The 20,620-nt window shown below is 38.2% G+C and overlaps 1 protein-coding gene across 1 annotated transcript; it reads right to left on the bottom strand.

The window, feature by feature from the left end:
- Positions 1–1,024: 1,024 nt before the first annotated feature.
- LOC146005425 (torsin-1A-like) lies at positions 1,025–16,368 on the bottom strand. The gene is made up of 4 exons (XM_083144667.1): positions 16,344–16,368; positions 15,638–15,903; positions 8,535–8,686; positions 1,025–1,141 (listed from the first exon to the last, which is right to left on the bottom strand). Exons 1-4 carry the CDS (start codon positions 16,366–16,368, stop codon positions 1,123–1,125), a joined length of 462 nt encoding a protein of 153 aa, XP_083000793.1. The 3' UTR covers positions 1,025–1,122.
- Between the last annotated feature and the right edge of the window lie 4,252 nt (positions 16,369–20,620).

The following is a 20,620-nucleotide window of genomic DNA, read 5'->3' on the forward strand; positions in this document are numbered from 1 at the left end:
GTTGGTCAGCGGATTTCTTTCATCTAGCTGGGAGGATCACATTATAGTCTATCCACCATACCCCACTTCTGCCGATTGTGGGATGCTCATAGAGTCATGACAGGACAGCTCTGTAAATCCCAACAGAGCAAAATGTTGACCATTTCACTCTGTTGGTTGACTAACTGCAGTGAACAAGTCACTGGAAGATGAGGTCGTCACATCCCTACAAACATGTTGTACATCTCTTGGAAAGTATTCTGCAATTTCACACACACTCTAGCTGCTCTTCCAGTTCCTTCAGGGTAGGGTACTGAAAATCACACTCAACACATCTGAACTCAATGCGATCTACTGCATTACTGCGGTTAGAAACAGGTTTGAAACTTGGCCACCGCTAGGCACCACCACTGTCTGTTATTCTCTTCAATGAATTTACATGCAAACTTTAAAATAAGAATTTGGTTTCTTCTTGAACAGGCCTTGTAGTTCAATCACTAAACCAATACAAAATCACTTACTTGCTAATAAACTGCTTTCCCAGCATTTCACACTAGTTCCATTTTCATCGAGGGTATACCAATATTGTCTACTGCTCTTGATACTCAGACACATGCATAGTTCGTCTTTGACGGAAACACGAAATGCAAAATAACATGCTGTGATGTTAATTTTTTTAATGTGTTTTGTTTTGACACAAAATAAACTGCAAAATGCAAAATAGACTCTTAAACATGGAAGTTAGAGTTTATTTACTGACACAACACCTTCTGAAGTCTGAATTATCCTGAGAGTTACAGAAAGGGTTAATTTGGTGTAATAGTATATATTTTTTTACTTTATTTACATCCTATTGGACATTAATTTCCAAAAAGCGCTCATACTTACTTACATTTTAATGTATCTTCCTGTCATACATTAATAAACTCTTCCTTGTAATTAAATATAAGTAGTTGGCACCAAGTAATTGAGATATGAGTGCCAAAAAATATTTTAAAAAAACAAATAAAAACTTACTGCAGTACTTCATAGGAAGGGAACAGCCCCCTTGAATGAAAAGCATCTTTGGCACATGAGATAATGTGAGTTTCTTCCAATGGTAAAAATGGAACGTAATGATCAATCAATTGACTTCTTACTAGATCACTGTGATGTAAACCACCTGTAGGAATCAAAGTAATTATCGCAATAAAAACAAGTTCCTTATTTTTTCTGTATATCATTTTAAGACAGAGAATGGGGTGCGTAAAGAGGGAGCATTCATGTAACTTGTGCATATTCACAATGCTTTCACCGTTAAAATTTGAATATAGTTTACAGTAAACAAGACAAACCATATTTATAAAAACTTAAAAAATAAAAACAATGGTACAGGGCACCTTAAGGATAAACTACAGAGTGAGTCAAAAGTATTTTCCCATTGGAGATTTCTTATTTTGTTATTGGACCTTTTCACTTTGAAGAGACTGTTACAGGGTAGACTTATCTATGTTGGGCAATGAACCCTGAACTGGATTTACAGGGTTACACACACAATGATCCTCCATTTTGTTCTTGGATAAAAACTATATTATAAAGAAGCTTTCAATGAAACATATATCACACAAAAGTTATGCTTTGGGAAAATGTACTACTGCAACTTATGCTCAATATGAACACCATTGATATTGGTAACCCCAGTTAAGCAAACACCAATGTTACCAATTACCCTACGGCAAATGAGTTCTGTAATTTCTCTGAAAGCTTGAACCATAAGTCTTCTCAGTTCCATTAAATCTTGCAGCTGCTCTTGCAGTCTGCCTCGTCAGAAAACCAAACGTTGTTCAGTGTTGGCATTGTTATCCTCAGCCCAATGAACAAAGGCCATTCTCTCAGTGTTCATTTGAAAGTTTTTGCACCACAGTAATCTTGTACAGATACATGTACAGATCATTATTAAGAATCCATTGAACAGAGTATCTTGATATCCCTAGTTGAATTGCTGCTTTCCTAGCCGATTTTCTCGGACTCCTCTCTTGAGAGGAATTATATGTTTGTAATGTGTAAACTATTAATTAAAAGTTGTGTGTATCACATGAACATGAATTTGTTTTTACCCCTTCCCCTCTATGCACCTTTATACGCCTTTATATTCTAAATTACACCTAAAGCAATCATACATGACTGAGTTATAAATTCATTATAAATGCTAATTGCATTTCATACCATTCATATCTCTAGACAAAGTTACACAAAAAAAAACATACTGAGGTACAAATTATTCATTTTAATTATATAGTGTCTCAGCTACAGTGAATAATGATGTGAGAAAACTTTATGAATGTTATATCCTTTTTTTTTTTTCAACCTCCGATGGCGCCGCAAGGTGGCCCGTGAAGCACTAGGAAGCAGGGCATCACGCAGCATGTTTGGTCTCCCCCCTGCCACTGCCACCACCACTGCCAAGACCAACACTTCAGTTGAAGCTGAACGACAAGCATGTACAGATGACTGCTACAATCGACTCTCCCACCAAGTGTGAGGTGTGTTACTGGTTGACTTTATGGAACCGGCGACCACAATCAATGTGGCTGCATACTGTAAGACATTGTGCAGACTATGCAGAGCCACCCAGAACAAACGGAGAGGCATGCTGTCTTCAGGTATTATCTTGCTTCATGACAATGCCCGACAACATATTGCTGCGTCAACCCAATACCTTCTTCAACGATTCCACTGGGAAGTGTTTGTTCACTCTCCCTACATCCCAGATCTGGCATCAAGTTAATTCCACCTTTTGGCGATGTGGAAGTGGTTGGGAGGATGGTGCTCTCACACCAATTAGGAGCTTCGGGATACTGTGCAGACCTAGCTTAACAGACAGGTAGAACCTTTTTTTGCAGAGGGTATTGGAAAGCTGGTGCATCAGTACGATAAATGTCTGAATCTTCTTGCTGCTTACTTGAAAAGTAGATTATAAGTGTATGTAACATTTGTCAATAAACTCATTTTGCTATTCAGTTTGGTTTTGATTTCATGCCCTATTGAAGGTTGAAAAAAAATAGCCTTCGTAGGTAAATTCTCTACACATGAAAACACACATAAGGAAAGCACTAGTCAGCACTTTGACTAAAGAACTAAAAATTTAAAAACTCCATGACACAACAGTCCTCCAAGAGCCACGACCTGCCAAGTGGCCTTTTCATTGGGTTACATGTGATCAACTCTGCATTCTGGCTCTTCACACGGGTCTGCTACTTCTTGTTTCTAAGTGGCTCCCACTAACAATCAATCCGAGACCAAATCAATCTGAACCAAAGGCGAGAGCTCTAACCCCTTGGCTATGTAGGAAACCAAACTGAAGTAGCAACCCAAATCAAAGATATACAACGTAGGTTGTTCAATAAGTTTTGCCTCACAGGCTATAACTTTTTCTGTCGAGTGAGGGAAGTGGATGATTTTACATTCAAATGAAAGTTGAGAGTATCCCCTTTTAAATGGTGGCATCGCTTCTCGATGCAGTCCCCACCAGCACCAATACCCTTTCACCATCGGTGCATTAGTTTCTGCATGACGTCATGACACCAACGACACACCTTTCCACCTGATGGCTGTGTCTTAAACTTCTTTGCCCGAGGTGAGTCCGGATGCCTGTCATTTAGTTGCTGGGTCATAATGAAGAGGCCATGTCTCATCGCCGGTGACAATACAATGCAGAAAGTCTCCCTCCACCTCGTAATGCTCCAAATTTTGCTAACACATTTGCACACAATCTGTCGAGGGACCCAGCTGGAACACACTTTTTTGAATAAAAGTTTATTGTTGATGATGTGATTCACTGTATCAAGCTTTTTATTGATTGATTGTGTTGATGTTCTAAGTCCACTTTATGCACAGTAAGGCTAATTGGGACTGGACCTACAGTTTAAAGTGGGATTCGAACCACTATGTGCCTCCACCAGGAACCCTTAATTACAAGGCAACGATACTACCACTGTGCCATTGGGGAGGTCGTCACTGTTTCAAGCATATGCCCAGAATGTCTTGTGGTCTCCCTCTGCTTAATGCAGCGATTACCACAAATCGGTTATCAACACGTGCCACCATCTCTCAAGTGATTGCAGAGATCCACTGTGATGCTTTTCTATAAGGTGTAAGTCCTGTGTACAGTCCACACCCATCTCCTGACAGTGCTAACATCAACACATGCTTCCCTACATAGAGCATGCATCCGATGGTAGATTTCGATAGGTGGAACATCTTCGGCAGTCAGAAATTTAATCACAGCATGCTGCCTCAACCGTACATCCACATAGACATCTTTCAAGCTACTTCTCCGACGTCAGTGGCACTACTTCAAACAGAAATCATCATCCAGACATTCCAAATTGTTATTTAATGTAAAATCATAAACGTCCCTCACTCAGTTAAAAAGTTATAGGCCAGGAGGCAAAACTTACTGAACAACCCTTGTACTAAGAGTGGTGGTAAATATTGAGCAGCCAAGTTCTCTTACCTTCTTCATTGAATGCACTTTCCTGTAGAAGGTTCTCAAAATGTTCCATTGTCAGATCATGTCTGGTGTAATTTAATTTATAAAGTTCTAGGATCTTCTTTGTTATTGCATGCCCTCCTGAATTTGATAGTAATATGTATATAGATTTTCTGGTTAGAAAAGAAGGAAAGAAGAAAGTTTATTGATTTTCTCAGTGAAAGTTTTTATACTAAACAAAATTAGGCCTGAGCTAATACCACTTTGAACTGATTCTGATAAGGGCACTATTATTCTCACGAATTTATGCTGATATAGATATTGATCCTATAGCATAGATTCAATTTTAAGTTGCTTAGATTAGTTAAAAGAGAGAGCAGATTTATAGGCACTAGAATCTTGTAAAATAGGCAAACAGGCATCAAAATGATGAAAACAGGCACTTAAAAGTCAATATAAAGTAAAAAAACAACAGAGAAGTAGGGATTAAATATGAATGTGTTATTAATTTTTTACATCAGCACCTGAAGTGTAAAATGTTAGCTGGGGGATGTTTGGTCGAGCCTTAGGGTTAGATGTTCCTATGATTTAACATCGTGAGTATGAGACAGCGGGGGGGGGGGGGAGCTGCCTTGCAGAAACTTTGCTAGAAGGGGGGATACCATCCTCTGCATCCTCTCTCACTTCGAAAACTGAGTATCACACTTAATGTCTTCTAATTTTTGTATCTATTCGTTTTCTTATTTTGTGTTCGTTTTTTGTTCCTTTTGACGAAATGATGTCAAGATAAAAATGATAAATGTTGGATAGATGAAATTATTGAAGGGACACTCGCAAAACAAGCCATTGCCTTCTACAATGTACTGAAGTAACAAAAAAAGTCAAGCTTTGAGCTCCAGATATGGAATGTGTGCAGGTTCGAGTCTCCTGTGGGAAACATAACAACTTTTCTCCTGAGTTGATTGACTTGGTGATTTAAGTCCACTATATGCACAGTAAGGCTAATCGGGACTGAACCTACAGTTAAAAGTGGGATCCGAACCACTATGAGCCTCCACCGGGTATCGAACCCGGGACACCTTCACTCTTTTCTCCTGAGATTTCAGCCTGTGAACGGGACCGGTGGCTACAACCTTCGTGAGGAAATTGGGGAGCTATGAATGAGTAGTGTAATCTGTTCATACAAAACATACAACAATGACTCGGGATTCATTGTGCTGACCACACATGACTCCCACCTCTGGTAGGAGTGAGGTTGGCAGTCAGTAGGTAGACACTGGTCCTCACGGGCTGTTACGCCACAAGCTGTAAGAACTACATATAATGTAATCAGAACATTACAATAGCTGTGTAATAACAAAATTCAAAACCACATGATAATGGTATGGTGAATAATTATTGAAAACTGCACTTTTACAAATTCCATGATATTTGGACTCTGCACTGTTCACCACTTTGCACATCATAGACGATACTCAAGTCTCAGAAACTATTGGCTAGCAGTGGTTATGAAATTCAAATTGATACTCTCTGATATCAATATCATTAAAATCAGACAATACAAAGACAGCTCTACAATAACACTTAATCATATCACCGTAATTTCAGCATAGGTATGACAGAGATATGTTCAATTCTAATATGTATGCTTGTGAACGTGTTTCCTTCATGTTGACTCGCAAGATTTCCTTCTCGTCAGACGAGAAGGAATCGGATGACAACATGTCGGAATCAGAACCAAAGATTGTATTAAATTTGCGAATTCCTTTTTGGCAGCTTGCAGGTATTTATTCAGGAGGCCACTTATGATGGAATACATGAGCATATCCTCCCGAATGCCAGGAACGAGTTTCTTGACCAGAGCAGATTTGCTCATTACATAATTCATCACAATTTCATCCATCCTTTGGATCCTAGCATGAATCCTGTCCTCGGCTAACCTGAGGTCACCTTTCTTCGGGAATGTGTCTTTTAATTTGTCCTCAAGATCATTATAGGACAATGAAGCAAAGTTCAGGGAAAGCCTTATGCCAGAAAACCATTCCTGGGCGATTCCCTACAAAGCTAATGCCAGAGCCGCTGTCTTTCGCTCATCGTTCAACCCGTGAAATTCTACCAGGTTGTCGAATTTCAACAAGAACTGATGGACCCTGTCTTGTTTTCCTTCTGAAAACGCGGGCTTTTAAAAGATGCAGTATTTGACATGTTTACCTCAAGCCGCATGAATTTACTTGATGCCCTACGGACTCTTTGGGGTTGTTTGGGCAGTGCAAATTAGATATTGCATCGATTTGAATAGCCTGTATTTGCATACTTAAAGATCTGGTAATGACTTGCCGATTGGTGTGGCGGATGGGGGTAGACGAAACAGCTAATGAATGAAGTTCATCGAGGGTGCGATTAAGTTCATCCTCAGTTCATCCTTGACTTAATTGAGCCTCTCCATTGAACACTCATTGCTTGGCAAATGGAAATAGACATGCCAATTTGTGTGTGTGTGTGTGGGGGGGGGGGGGGGTTGATTCCAATAGAGAAAAAGTTGAAAACCGGGAAGCCAAGCCTGCACCACTTAAATCGCTTATTTTACCATTATCTATTGAGTACTTACTTTGGGAGAAATGAGAATAAGACAGATGATGTTTACTGTTTACTGGACAAACAAATAAGAGTAGGAGGAGAAGGGTAGATGGTTGAGGAATGCGCCAGTACTTACCTCTGCTTCCTGGCGGCAGCACTGGCTGCTAGTATCAATGATCCACTAACTAATTCGTAACTAAAAAGGAGGGGTACTACAGGGCCTTATATAGTAGCAAATTTCGCTGCACTTTGTAACCTCCATTTCCTGTGGAATTCTCCTATGCAAGACGGAGCATTCCAGGAGACGGAGGAAACTGGATGTGAAGTACACCAGGAAGCAAATGTTCTGCACCCGCATCCCTAGCCATCTACAATATGTAAAGTCAAACATGATTCTTGCACTATTGAGAATAGGCAAAACAAATAAAATAATATTCACATAAATGTATGTCCATTCTTTCATTATTCTCTGCCTTGATATGCAGGATTTTCACTATAATCTCCAGGCTTTCCGATCTTGTGCCTTACGTTTCACGTCAATCATTTTTGCAGAACATGTAGGTCATCTGTGGTATTAAGTGAGGAGCTTGTGGGTTTGGCCTTTTTAGATAAAACTGTGTCCACAAGTTCAAAAAAAGCTATGCTTCATTCCCTTAAAGAAAAGGATGGGGTCAACAAACCCCTTAAGCGTATCCAGCTGAGTGGCAAAAGTTCCTGTGATATGAAGATTGAAGATTTTGTGACAAAAAACACCATGCATTTCTTTCATCGCCTTAGTATCCCAAGAGATTACTTAGATTTTGATCCTGAAAAATGGCATATCAGAGATGACTATAAACAAGCAAACTTAACATTTAAGAGTTGTTAATGACAACGCTGAAAGGGATGTGGCACTTATGTAAGAGTATAATGCCCTTATAACTAAGAATAAAGACCAGAAAGAATATTTATTACAAGTTGTAGAACAACATAGGCAACGTTATCCTGACAACAGGAAAAAAAATAATCTCCCATGAATAAAGTCACAAGAAGCTCTGATTATGGTAATTTCAGTAGTAACAATGCATATTATTTCAAGTTGGCAACAATGTTCTGTTATGTGTTACAAACCTAATTGATGTTGATAAAGATTTGCGTGTGATATTTAACAAAATAATTAATACAGCAATATTTTCGCACAAATTGTATAATGTAAAACTTTGAACATATTGAGCTACCCCTAAATGTTAATTTAAAAGGTTGAAATTTTACACACATTATTTTTTTACATCGAAGAACAATTTTGAGGGGTCAGAGTATATAAATTGTTGAAAATGTTTTTTCTTACCATTATAAGGACCACCCTAATGTATAACTTATATTAAGGTGGATTATGTACATTCTACAATGTTCGAAGAAATTAAAAGAGATAGAGTGTATTATTCATTTTATAAAACTTAAAAGGAAAAACAATATTGTACACAAGATATCAATTGAACAGAAAAGATAGAATATAATAGCTGCTTACCTAAAATTAGTGTTGTCAATGTAGTTATGATAGTCAATAAATGGTTTAATTCCATCCAAAATACTTCCTGGCATTTTATCAACTTCATCAAAAATAAACATTGACTGTTCACACTGTGACACATTACTACGTATCCAATCTTGAAGATGTAGCTTGAAAAATTAAATTAAAAAACATTAATCTGAAACATTCTTTATCATTATATCTATTGTAACTGGGGTCTATATTTTTAAATATTGCAATGAAAAAACTTAAAACTAGAATTCATGGATCTTGAGGCATTCTAACAGCAATTGAACCCAGCTTGCCTGCATTAAGGCATAGCTGGACCTTTGGCCAATGCCAGGGTTTTTTACAAAAATTTCGAATTTTCCTCTTCTTTTGAAATACTTCTGTAATATTCCAAAATCTGAAAAATTACATCATCTTGGAATTTCTTATAGAGCATTAAGGTGAATCTTTGTTTGGTTTGCCTTCATTATCAATAGTTTAATAGACTTACGTAGCCACGAAACTATTCAGCAAAAGCAAACAACGCGAAAATTCACCTCCAAAAAGGTAGAACATCCCCCCCCCCCCCCGTTTATGCCAAATTAATTACTCAAATTATTTTTGTTACACAAAATTTGCGGAAAAATATAATACCAGAGGCGCAACCAAAAATTTTTGTTTGGGGGGGGCAAGTACCAGGATAAACATACCAATAATAATAATAATAACATTAATAATGGCTTTATTATTATTACTACTACTACTACCAGTAATAAATTACGCAAAAAGGGGGTAGAAGTCTGTGCTAAAGCATTTGTTTGGAACAAACTATTTGAAATATTTTTTCAACACTGTCAATTTCACATTAGCTAATAATGTACTTGATACAGAGTCTGATGAAGACCTTGCTAGAAGGTTGAAACGTTACGTTTTAGTTTATGTTTTTAATAAAATAAATTACTGCCTTGGTCAGCATATTTAGTTTTTCATAATCATGGAAACAAGGCTTAATGGTGTTATAAATGGAAATCAAGCACACAAATTGTATTTTTGAATGGCAGAAAATGAATGATAAATTCATTCTGAAGATACATGTGTAACTTTCATGTACAACATATGTTTTACACATATGCAACATAGAGCAACATAAAATAGAAGAGACATATGCAACAAGCTAACACTAAATTGTGTACATATTCAAAGCTATTTAAATACATTACATTACAGAAAAGAAGCAGAACGCGAGCGAAGCGAGAAAGAAAATTTTCAGATCCAATTTTTGCAATTGAAAACAATATTGATTTAATACGGCGCAAATAATTTCACTGGACACCATGGTATTCTCTCCTTTACAACTTTTTTTTTAGATCATTCGGCGCCCATGGCCAGACTCCTGCCACCCTTAGCTACAGCTCTGAACTTGAGGAAAACGAGAAAAACAGGTAATGCGAGTGAAGCAAGCAAGAAAATTTAACAAAATGTATTTTTATTTGCATAAAATTTGAAATCGAAGGGGGTAATTGCTCGTCTGTGCCCCCAGCAGGTGCCCTAGGCCGTCAATGTTTGGCCCCCCTATTTGCCCCTGCGCAAATAATATCACAGAGTGGCAAGGCATTCTTTCTTACACAACTTTTTGTCATTTAGATCATTCGGCGCCCATGGCCGACTCCCACCGCCCCTAGCTACAGCTCTGAACTTGATAAAAACGAGAAAAGCAAACAATGCGAGTGAAGCAAACAAGAAAATGTTACAAAATGAATTTATATTTGCATAAAATTTGAAATCGAAGGGGTAATTGCTCCTCTGTGCACCCCCCCCCCCCTTGTAGGTGCCCTTGGCCGTCAATGTTTGTCCCCCCTTGCTACCCTAGAATTGACTTCCGGCCAAGGTTGGGGTGGGGGGGGGGTAATGACCCCCTGCCCCTGTTTTTGTGTCACTTTATAATACAGACATATTTAAGCAATATATGTTTACTTTAGATACTTTAAGCTCGCTGCCATTGTTAGTCAACGTTATTCTGCACAGTTTGTCTGCTCAACAAACCCTGTACATGGGCGTCCGGAAGGGGGGCCAAGGGGGGGCCGTGGCCTGCCTGGAAAATGAAAGCCAACCAAAAATTATGTATTTCACACATATAATTTCATTTTAGCCACAGTAATGTGTGTTAATTATTGTATGAACACCATAAATTCAAATTTAAGGAATGTTTTTTTAGGGAACAACACTATTTTGGGGGAAAGTTTGCCACCCCCTGGAAAAAAAAATACCTTCCTTGCCCCTCCCTGGAAAAAATCCTGTGGACGTCCATGACCCTGTATTAATGTCAATTCCATGCCCCCCCCCCTCCATCCAAACCAATTCTAAAGACATAAGAGGTTATAACGTTAGATGTGGATTTTAGTTATTATAAGTTTAATGTATGAAAGAAAACAATGACAGGTTATCTTTTCTTACTTTTAATTACAATAGAAAACTAAGAAACAATTTCACTAAAAAATAAAGGTTTTCCCTGATACGCTAGCAGTTTTTGATTTACATGAGAAAACTCAATACAAAAAGTTAACACTAGTACTATGAATTTTCTTGGCGAAAGGAAAACAAGGAAAACTCTAGTTTCATTTGTTTATAAACAATAATAAACAATAAACAAATTAACATGTAGGCCTACTTACGGACAACTTGCCGGCTTTTAGATTTTGGGTTAGCGCTATATTCATCAAAATTTATAGGGGATTCTCTATCACAACTAGGCTTGGGGGGTTTAACACACGAGAGCTATCGTCACTAGTTATCACTTATCCAAAAATTTTCGTTGTTCACTGAATGTTCCGTCTTCTTTCCTTTGTGGTTCATCGATGTCTTGAAGTTGAAGAAATTCCCTCTTTGCAACCTCGGCTTCACAATTAGCCCTGGTGTCCTTCGCTGCGACTGACTGTTTCTTCCCCCGTGGATACAATTAAGAATGTCAATCTAGGATCGCACTGGCGGAGCAGTTTTCCATAGTTGTTACAATAACAAGTCAGGAAACACAAGTTCTGTTCACACTTTCTGTCTTTGCCAACTCACTTTGGCTGAGCACTCGCGAACTTGGCATTTTAACGTAAGGAACTTAAGGATCAAAAAATAATGTCCTCGAAGGTCTGCTAAAACTGAACGGGCCGAGCACACACTCAATCGAAATCTCCGCACCAACTGCCGTAACTTCTCCGCGCGAGAAATGCACGAGCACTTATTCATTCCCCTTTGTCTTTGGGACAGTCTATTCTTTGAAAAAGTGGTGTCTTGATCCCTTTTGCTTCTTTCTTCCCGGAACGTTATGTAAACAATCAGTTACAAGGTGGTTTTTCATTTCAACCCTATCGCCGCAATCACCCACAGGTAGGAAGAAAAACTGTACATAATAATCAAAACTAAAAATCAATAACAAGTCAATCAAAAGACACGATTTTTGTGTGAAGATATGTAGAATTGGTATAAAATTTTGTTCCCCCAAAAATTCCCATGATGCAGGCACATCATGAACCCCCCCTGTGGGCACCCCTAATTTCTCGAAAGAAGAGGAAAATTTGAAAAAAAACTGCTCTAGCGTCAGCCAAAAGTCCAGCCGCGCCTTAAATTGGATAATTTGATTGGCCCAAATTTCCTAAAAGAAATGGAACATTACACACAGGAAAAGATGGTAAAAACATAGTACTGAGCACTAAAAAAATCCAGACCCCTCTACAGTTATATCCCTTCTTTAGGAAATGCCTGAGTATCCAATGAAAAAGGAAATTTTAATCCCTCAGAATTAAATATAGCATAGAGCAGAGGTTCCTCAAGTGTGCGCCGCAGCTCCCTCGGGCACCGTGGCATGCTTACAGGGACGCTGCGAAATGTTCCAATATTTTCACTGAAATGACATTTACTTTTTAGTCAATGATATGATTGCTACAAATATGTGCTTATTTAGTACTTTATACATGTAAAATGTTTCTGAATTTGAAATGTGCGTTATTTTTTAATTTAAGGCAAGCAACCTAACCACACTAACTGCACGTTGCCAAATGTTAGATAGGCCTACATTCTAACTTGGTGCTGCGGAAAGATCTTGAAACACTAAGGGCACCGTGAAACGAAAAAGTTTGGGAACTTCTGGCATAATGCAAAATCTCTTCCCTTGCTCAAAATTCCACTCCCTGTATTTTTCTCTGATTGTGACATATTAAAAACAAAAATCTCACGTTCCCTTTTCTTTTGACATATTGAACTTTTACCGTATGTGGATAACGTATGCAAGAAAAACATTTCTTTCTTTTGATGAAACACACTAAAAGAGGCGTTGTTAGAAATTTTCCAAAGTTAAATATGTTTGGATTATTGAAAAGTATAAAATTTAGAAACACTTTTTGTTATTGGTCTGAATACCAAGCCAAATGCTCTAACTAAGATAACACCTGTCATCAAAAAGTCACCCAAGAATTTCTAATTGTCCAATAACCACGAAACTACTGACCTCCAGAATCCAGAAATGTGTATTTTTATCTCCCTCCATGGGAGAGAATTATTGTGAAAATCTGAGACCTACGTCTAAATGTCTGGTTCACCTTCCATGAAACTACCTTACACACAATTCCCCAATTTCTTCTGTGATCACTTAGGACTAAGTATGCGAGTAAAGTTCCCTCCAATTAAACATGAATTACATGTCTACAGTGGTGCAGGAACGTTTTTCATTTGGGGGGTACAAGATTCAGTCTCCTACATATATTTGTGCCGCTTTGTTCCTTAGCGTTTTTCCAGCACTTATTGACAACTATAGTGTTATATACAAAATTCAACACACTCCCACCTCGCTGGCCTCTGTGGTGGAGTGGTTAGCATAGCTCGCTACGCTGGGTTCGAATCCCGACCTGGGCATGGGTGTTATTTGTGATATTGTCCCTTCCTCAATTTCATCATAATCATCCTCATCTTCGCAATAAGCCAAAAGTGGTAGAAATGCAAAGTAAAATAAACCAAATTAATCAAACATTTACACCTCACTTCCCAAGACCTTGTGAATCCAATCCAAATTCTACCAATATCTACAGCTAAATGTGAAAGCGGGTGGAATGACTGATTAGAGATTAAATTACTAACTGATTAGAGAAATTATTTAGAAGTTTTAAACCTACTTCTCCATTCAAAGCCCCAGTGCATTGCTTTGATGCAGAATAAATAGCAACAATTAGATCAGGTGTAAGCAAAAAGCATCATAGTGCCCTTGACAAGTAACTGGCAAACCATCGAACCTGCAGTGAGTCTTATTTATCTCGTGCATTCATCTGACTAATGTAATTTGCATACAGTTTTACTGGAGTTTTAACTTAAAATGGCGTTGTGTGTGTTGAATTCGATATCAAAATAAGATTTTAAGAAATTAATGTTGAATTCCAAGCATATCTAATACATACGTAAAAATAAGTCCTCCCCCTCTGATAAAATCACAAATCGCACCCTGTTTTAATGCCTAAGAAACATCGCTGCTCCATTTCAAATAGGAATCATATCGAGATGAGACGAGTCAAGAATTGTCACAGTCTCATCTCCTGTGTGGTTAGGTCCTCATTCTCATTTGTGCTTATTCTTGTCTCGGGTTTTGACTCAAAAAGTTGTTAAAACTTATTCTACATTTACTTTATGCTCACATATGATAATTTGAATTATAGTTTAAAGTGTAATCCAAGGCACTGTGCATGTGGGACCCCTTAATTACAAGGCGAGATATCTCGGACTGACCAACGGAATATTTAGTATCAATATATATATTGTGTGTGTCGCCACTCAAAACGTCCACAACGTATATATTTCATTAAAGCAAAATCTTTCACATCTTGTTTCAACGCTACGAACGGTCGAAATACGGAGTTTTATATTGAATATATGAAACCGGACAGCACAGGCTTGCAATTGTCACTAGTGGATTTACTTTGCAATTGCAATATACAAAATATACGACTTATTTGAAAAATCTATAAGATATACATTACTATGTCTGAATAAGACATAGTAATTTTTCAAATATGATACCAAAGTTTCGAACGAAGTCGTGTTGGACATCAAATACCATCTCGCTTTGATTCTGTAGAAATTTATTTCAACCTAGTCTCAAAACTTGAGAGGAAAGAGAGACTTTTCTTGTCTCAGTTCCATCTCTATTTTCAACAAATCTTTTTCTATAGGTTTAAGTATAGTTTTCCGAAGACCCTCTGACGAAGTTATGAAAATAATCGGTGAGGTACAGGAGTATGTTGTACCCCCCAAATTGGTCTGTCGTTTCTAGTCTCATTTTCGAGATGAGACAAGAATAGTGGAAGAATTTAGTTTTGGAAAATTCCATTTCAAAAATTCAAAAGGAGAGAAGGCCAGCCACGTACACTTCAGATGCAGATTTATATATTATCTTTAAATCAACGCAACCATTTCTTTAGAAAAGTGTACCCCCTTCATGCAAAGGATCATCGTATGCAGCGTGACTTTCTGAAAGTAAACTTCATCTGATTCATTGTTCCAAATACATTCTACACAATTTTCATCTCCTTAAAAAGGTTTCTAAGAACACAGATAAATGAATTAACGAGTAGCACAATATCGTAGAATAGGTTTACAATGGTTTGAATTCCTGTGGTAAGGAAGATAATGCTCATAAACAATATATATTTTTTGCATTGAGCGATTAGAAAATAGGTTCTGCCTGTCAAATTATCTGAGGCTACAAGGGGTACAACTAGATCTATATAATTAGGGGTTACAGTACCCCCTTCAAAAATTTAGGAGGTACAATGTACCCCTGTACCCCCCTCCACCCATTCCTACACCACTGCATGTCTTTGATTGATTGATTGATTTAGTTTATTTTACTTCGTGTTTTGTGCCTCTTGGCTAATTTGCGAAGATGGGGATGAGTGATGAAATGATGAAATTGATGAATGGACATTCACAAACATCCAAGCCCGACCAGGATTCGAACCCGGGACCCTTGGCATCGCAGCGCGATGTGCTAACCACTCGGCCACAGGGTCGGGCACCACTGCATGTCTATAAGAGAACATAAATCTGTACAGACTTGACAATTTTTGAAATACGCTTACCTTATAAACATCAGCTTTCTCATGTATAGGAAAATTATATGACCCCATGAAAAAATGTACAAATTTACTTCTATTGCCATTTACATACATACTATCAGGTATGTACTTGCTCACAAATGTCTTTCCACCTCCTGTCCACCCATGTAAACTTATAACCAGTACCTTCCGTGGATCAGCTTTTGCAATATGAGTTTTTAATGCTTCAACTACAACTTGTTTAGCAATATGTTGTCCATGAAGCTTGTAATCCAAAGATTCTTCCAACCCTGAAAAATTAATAATTATTACTTTATGGAAAAAAACATATGGTACAACAACTCTAAATTTCCATAACTAATTTTGTATTTGAAGTTCATAAAAAAACACACTGATATTGGGGAAGATTCAAGAATTGCCGTATCTCTGTCATACTTTATTTCATTGGAAATATCGTTTTTACTGTTGTCACAAGGAAAAGATGAATATACATAGTTTACTCTCTTTCACCCCCCCCCCCCCCAACATATAGTCGCTGGCTAGACGCATAGAGAACATGTTTGTTTCCAGCCCCCAGCTTTGCTCACACCTATTATCTCGGGTGATAAGAGACGGCACTGGGAGATTAGTAAATAGTTAATAAAAAGACCATCATCTCGTTCCACACATTTAATTGAATGCAGGATATTTGAAGGGATTGTAACCGGTAAGGCAATTACCACTCACTCACCTTGCTCAGCTGTAAACCCCATCATGTCGACTCCAGGTCGATACAATCCACTTGCACAGTTTATGATTGGCCACCGATGATAGTAATACGAGCAATGAAAGGGCTGCGACATTGCGTTTCGGTCTTTTATACTCGGAAGTGTATGACCCAACGAGTTGACGCAATGCTCCTGCCAAGTTGGAGCACACATACATCATGCTAAGCAAGGAACTTCTATACATTACTCTTGCCCTACCGTCTGCAATAGTGTCTCCCATAATTTTCCGGACTAGGGCGAGAAAACATGAACCTCACACACCATGACAATTTTGGGTATATATTATTCAAATTACATTCCTTGTGCTCCAATACACTGAATGCAATGCTCATCCTCATACAGCTTGTCAAAACACTTCTGGAAGTCTTTGTTGGCAACAGTGTTGAGCTACTCGGTCGAAGTTCTTTGAATGTCTGCAACAGCATCAGATTGGGTCCCTCTTAGCTGCAATTTCAGTTTCAGAAAAGGAAGTAATCAAGAGGAGACAGATCAGGAGAATAAGGAGGATGATCAAGTAACTGATGGACATTCACAGACTGATGACTTGGTGCATTGTCAATCAAAAGGGACCACATGCCCTGTTGTCAGTATTGTAGGCATACCCGTCGAATTCGTGCCCACAGATGCTTCAAAACTTCAAGGTAGAATTACAAACACAAAGGAATAAAAAACTTCAATCTGCTGCCAGAGACAGCTCTTATTCACCCCTTGAAAAATTTAGAAGAGTACTGCAAGACTGGCTAAGAGATAATAGATGACTTTATTCTGCACTCAAAATATGATTTAAATTTCTAGAATTTTTCACACATGTAATACTGTCCTCTCCATATGCCCTATGTATATTTATGTATGTATCTTTATGCTAGTCTTGTATTATGTAAAATTTGTACCAATGATGGCATCTATTGCATTATTGCTTGATGATGAATAAACATACTGATACTGATGAAATAAAACAAATTGTTATGTATGTTCAGGTACATTACTGTTATCTTTAAGTAGGGTGACCAGACGTCCTCTTTTATCCGGACATGTCCTCCTTTTTAAGTGTCTGACCATTAATGCTGACGAAAAGAGTATGTAGGTATTAGAAATTTAACACAAGGAATTTATAGAATTGCATTGTATATGTACCTGATTTACCTAACCACACATTAAAACAGGAACACTCTAATAATTAAAGCTTATGAAAGTTCATATACGAGGGGCATGCTGAAAAAAGCTCCAATGGTGCCTATACGCAGCACTAGTGGTCGGAGAGCGACACACACACATGCAGGCAGAAGTGGCATGTAGCTGTAATCTGGTACAGTTGCAATGCAGCCGTTTTAGGACAGTTCTAGGTTAAAGATTGCAGCTCTCGTACAGTCTCCCACCGACTGCGATGTAGCCTACATTGCACGCTCAGAATTTGGCACAGAGCCACCAGCAATCATGTGAGGTGTCCAGATCGGACGTCGTGAGTGATAGTATGATCAGACGATGGTGCAGACAATTCATGGAAGGCCAATCGAATGTGCACAACCCCATACAGCTGAGTATACACGGCCCTTTGCATCACTTCAGGTGAGAGATCTTGGACCACTCCCTGTACAGCCCTGGCCTTGAATGTACCGACTTTCATCTCTTTGTTTAACTGAAGAAGTTTCTGGCAGGGCAAGGATTTGACAGCTACACTGGGGTAGAGATAGTTCCAGTCTTTGCTGTCAGACACATATAACATGGGCATATAAAATTTAGTGCCATGCTACGACAAATGCCAGAACAACGGTGGTGATTATGCCAAAAATTAGGTTAGGATTCACTGTTACTAATGCAATAAATTACAACTGATATTCTTGTTTTATTTATGCCTAATCGGTAGGGACCTTGATATTTTGTTATTTTTTTAAAATTGGTGTATTTTCTTATTTTTTTTATTTTTTACTCTACGGTGTTATTTTCCCCAAAATTCACATTTTCATTTTAGCGCATTTTCTGGCAAATATCTGAAATTATACCTTCATGGTGTTAAACTACTGTTTCAAATTGTAAGTCACATGGCTTATGCCTCTTCGTGAGTGAGAGTTTGATATCTTGAAAGTTATTTTGGGAAAGTTATTTTTCATACCCCTTTTTTAATTTTAAGGTAAGGATTGTAGATAATGGAATTTTCCCCGTATATACTGAAGGGTGCATAATGACCATAAGTGGCGAGGCACCCAAAAATTAAAATCAATCAATCTCACGTGACAGATACCGATATATTATGGCACCAAAAATTGGCATTATCTTTTTTTGACTTGATAGTGTTATGTTTCCCAAAATTCGCATTTTTATTTTAGAACATTTATCTGCCAAATATACCGAAAGGTAATACTCCATTGTGCTTTTAAACTATTATTCTAAATTGTAAGTCACATGGTCTACGTATTTTCGTGACAGTTTGATATGTTGGAACAGATTTTTGAGGAAGTAAAAGTAAAGTGCTCCCCTGCACTTTTCCATGAAGGTGTATAGTAGGGGTGTAGAGTTAGGGCCCCACACTTTCTTGATCACGGCTGAAGGTAGGGGTGATCTGATCAGCACCATGCTCCCGGCTACCTTTATCCCTCAAAGTTTCCTCAAGGTATCAGCTTCATATGATGCTGGGTGGGTGTCCGAGCAGTTTGAATAGGTGGAAAACATCCCGGTTCTCCACCGCAGGGGATCGACATCGGGTCTTTCGCACAGTAGTCAGATGCCCTAACGACCGAGCTCCATTATTACTCGCTCGACAAATCCCGATGGTCGCACTTAGCTTGGTGATTCAAAACATATCTCGTGCGACAAATACGAAGATGTGGCTCCCGTGTGACGGTAGATATGCACTCGATCTCCTGTTAGAACCCTGCCACTTTGCTCTGTGATGCAAATGGTTTTGATAGAAGTTGAAAAAATCGTGGGAAATACATGATTTAATGTGGCTGTCTGAATTATTCCATGTACGTATAACTCTATAGTTTACACTTGAGTAAAATGTTGGAAAACTTGCATGTTCTATGTACACAAACATGGCCTAGGATAGACAAGAATGTTCGATTTCATAGAATTTTTCGTTGTTTTAGGACATCTCTAATTACTATCTGGCCACCCCTCGTATAAATCAGTAGATGGAAAGTGAAAATTTAGCAGGGCTGGCAGAGAAAAGTCAATTCTTGAAGAAAGTGATTTGCTTTTATGATTGAATGATTAGAGCAAATATGATATTAAAATATTTACGTATTTATTATTAGTATTTTAATTCATAATATTGGACATTAACTTCACTCAGTGAGAGATTAAAGACCATCTCTCACAAGTTTAAACAGACAGGACAGAGAGTGGCGTTAATTTCATTGCAATACTAGTATTGCAGTAAATTTGAGGTTCGGAGCATGCACTTTCCAATTTTTATAACGTTCACCAATGCAGATTTATGTTTCACTTTTTCGTGATAGTATTCAATATATATCCCATTTGGTTGGATTCTTGATATCTAAGAATATTGCAATGTCATTGTAAACGTATGTTAACTTGTTCGAAACTAGTAATACGTCAGGATGATGAAAGAAAACCTTCGTAAGCACTGCTACATTAAATAAGGAGAAGTGAGCCAGAAGAGTGATAACATTCCATCAGCAAATTTGCAGTCTAAAGCTCTTTTGTTTATGCATGTGATTTGTTGGATGTTGCAGTCCATGCAATTTCTGTCGCATGTTGTAGTCAGATACTTTGTCGAGTGGCGATATTCGACAAAAATCGTATGTATCAATGGAACATATTTGTTTCCATGTTCCTTCAGTTTGCCCAAAAAAATGCCTTACTACGACGTCCGACAACTATCGGACGGAGCCACCCTGCTCTTATCCCGTCCGTCTGTTGACAATTCCCCTTACTACTCCCATACGGACAAGAAAAAATGATAATTCAATGAATTTTCCACATAATATTTAGAGGCTTAACCTTTACTCCCCCGATGATACCGTATGGTATCATCAGAGTAAAGTCGTACTGGCCCGATGACACCATGTGGTATACGGTGCTGATTACGAAATGAATGTGCTTTTTGGACCTTTATACTCTTATGTTTGGGTGGAAACTCTGACACAGGTCTGGAGCAAGCCTGGGAAATTCATGTCGATGACCAACCTCCCCCCTTTCCACAACATATCCATGCCACATTTCCGAACAGAGTTTCACATTTTGGCTTATTATTCAACTTGTATGGCACCCAAGAACA

This window comes from Lepisma saccharinum, chromosome 23 (genome assembly GCF_977018435.1).
Source record: "Lepisma saccharinum chromosome 23, izLepSacc3.1, whole genome shotgun sequence".
In the NCBI taxonomy this organism is placed as follows: Eukaryota; Metazoa; Arthropoda; class Insecta; order Zygentoma; family Lepismatidae; genus Lepisma; species Lepisma saccharinum.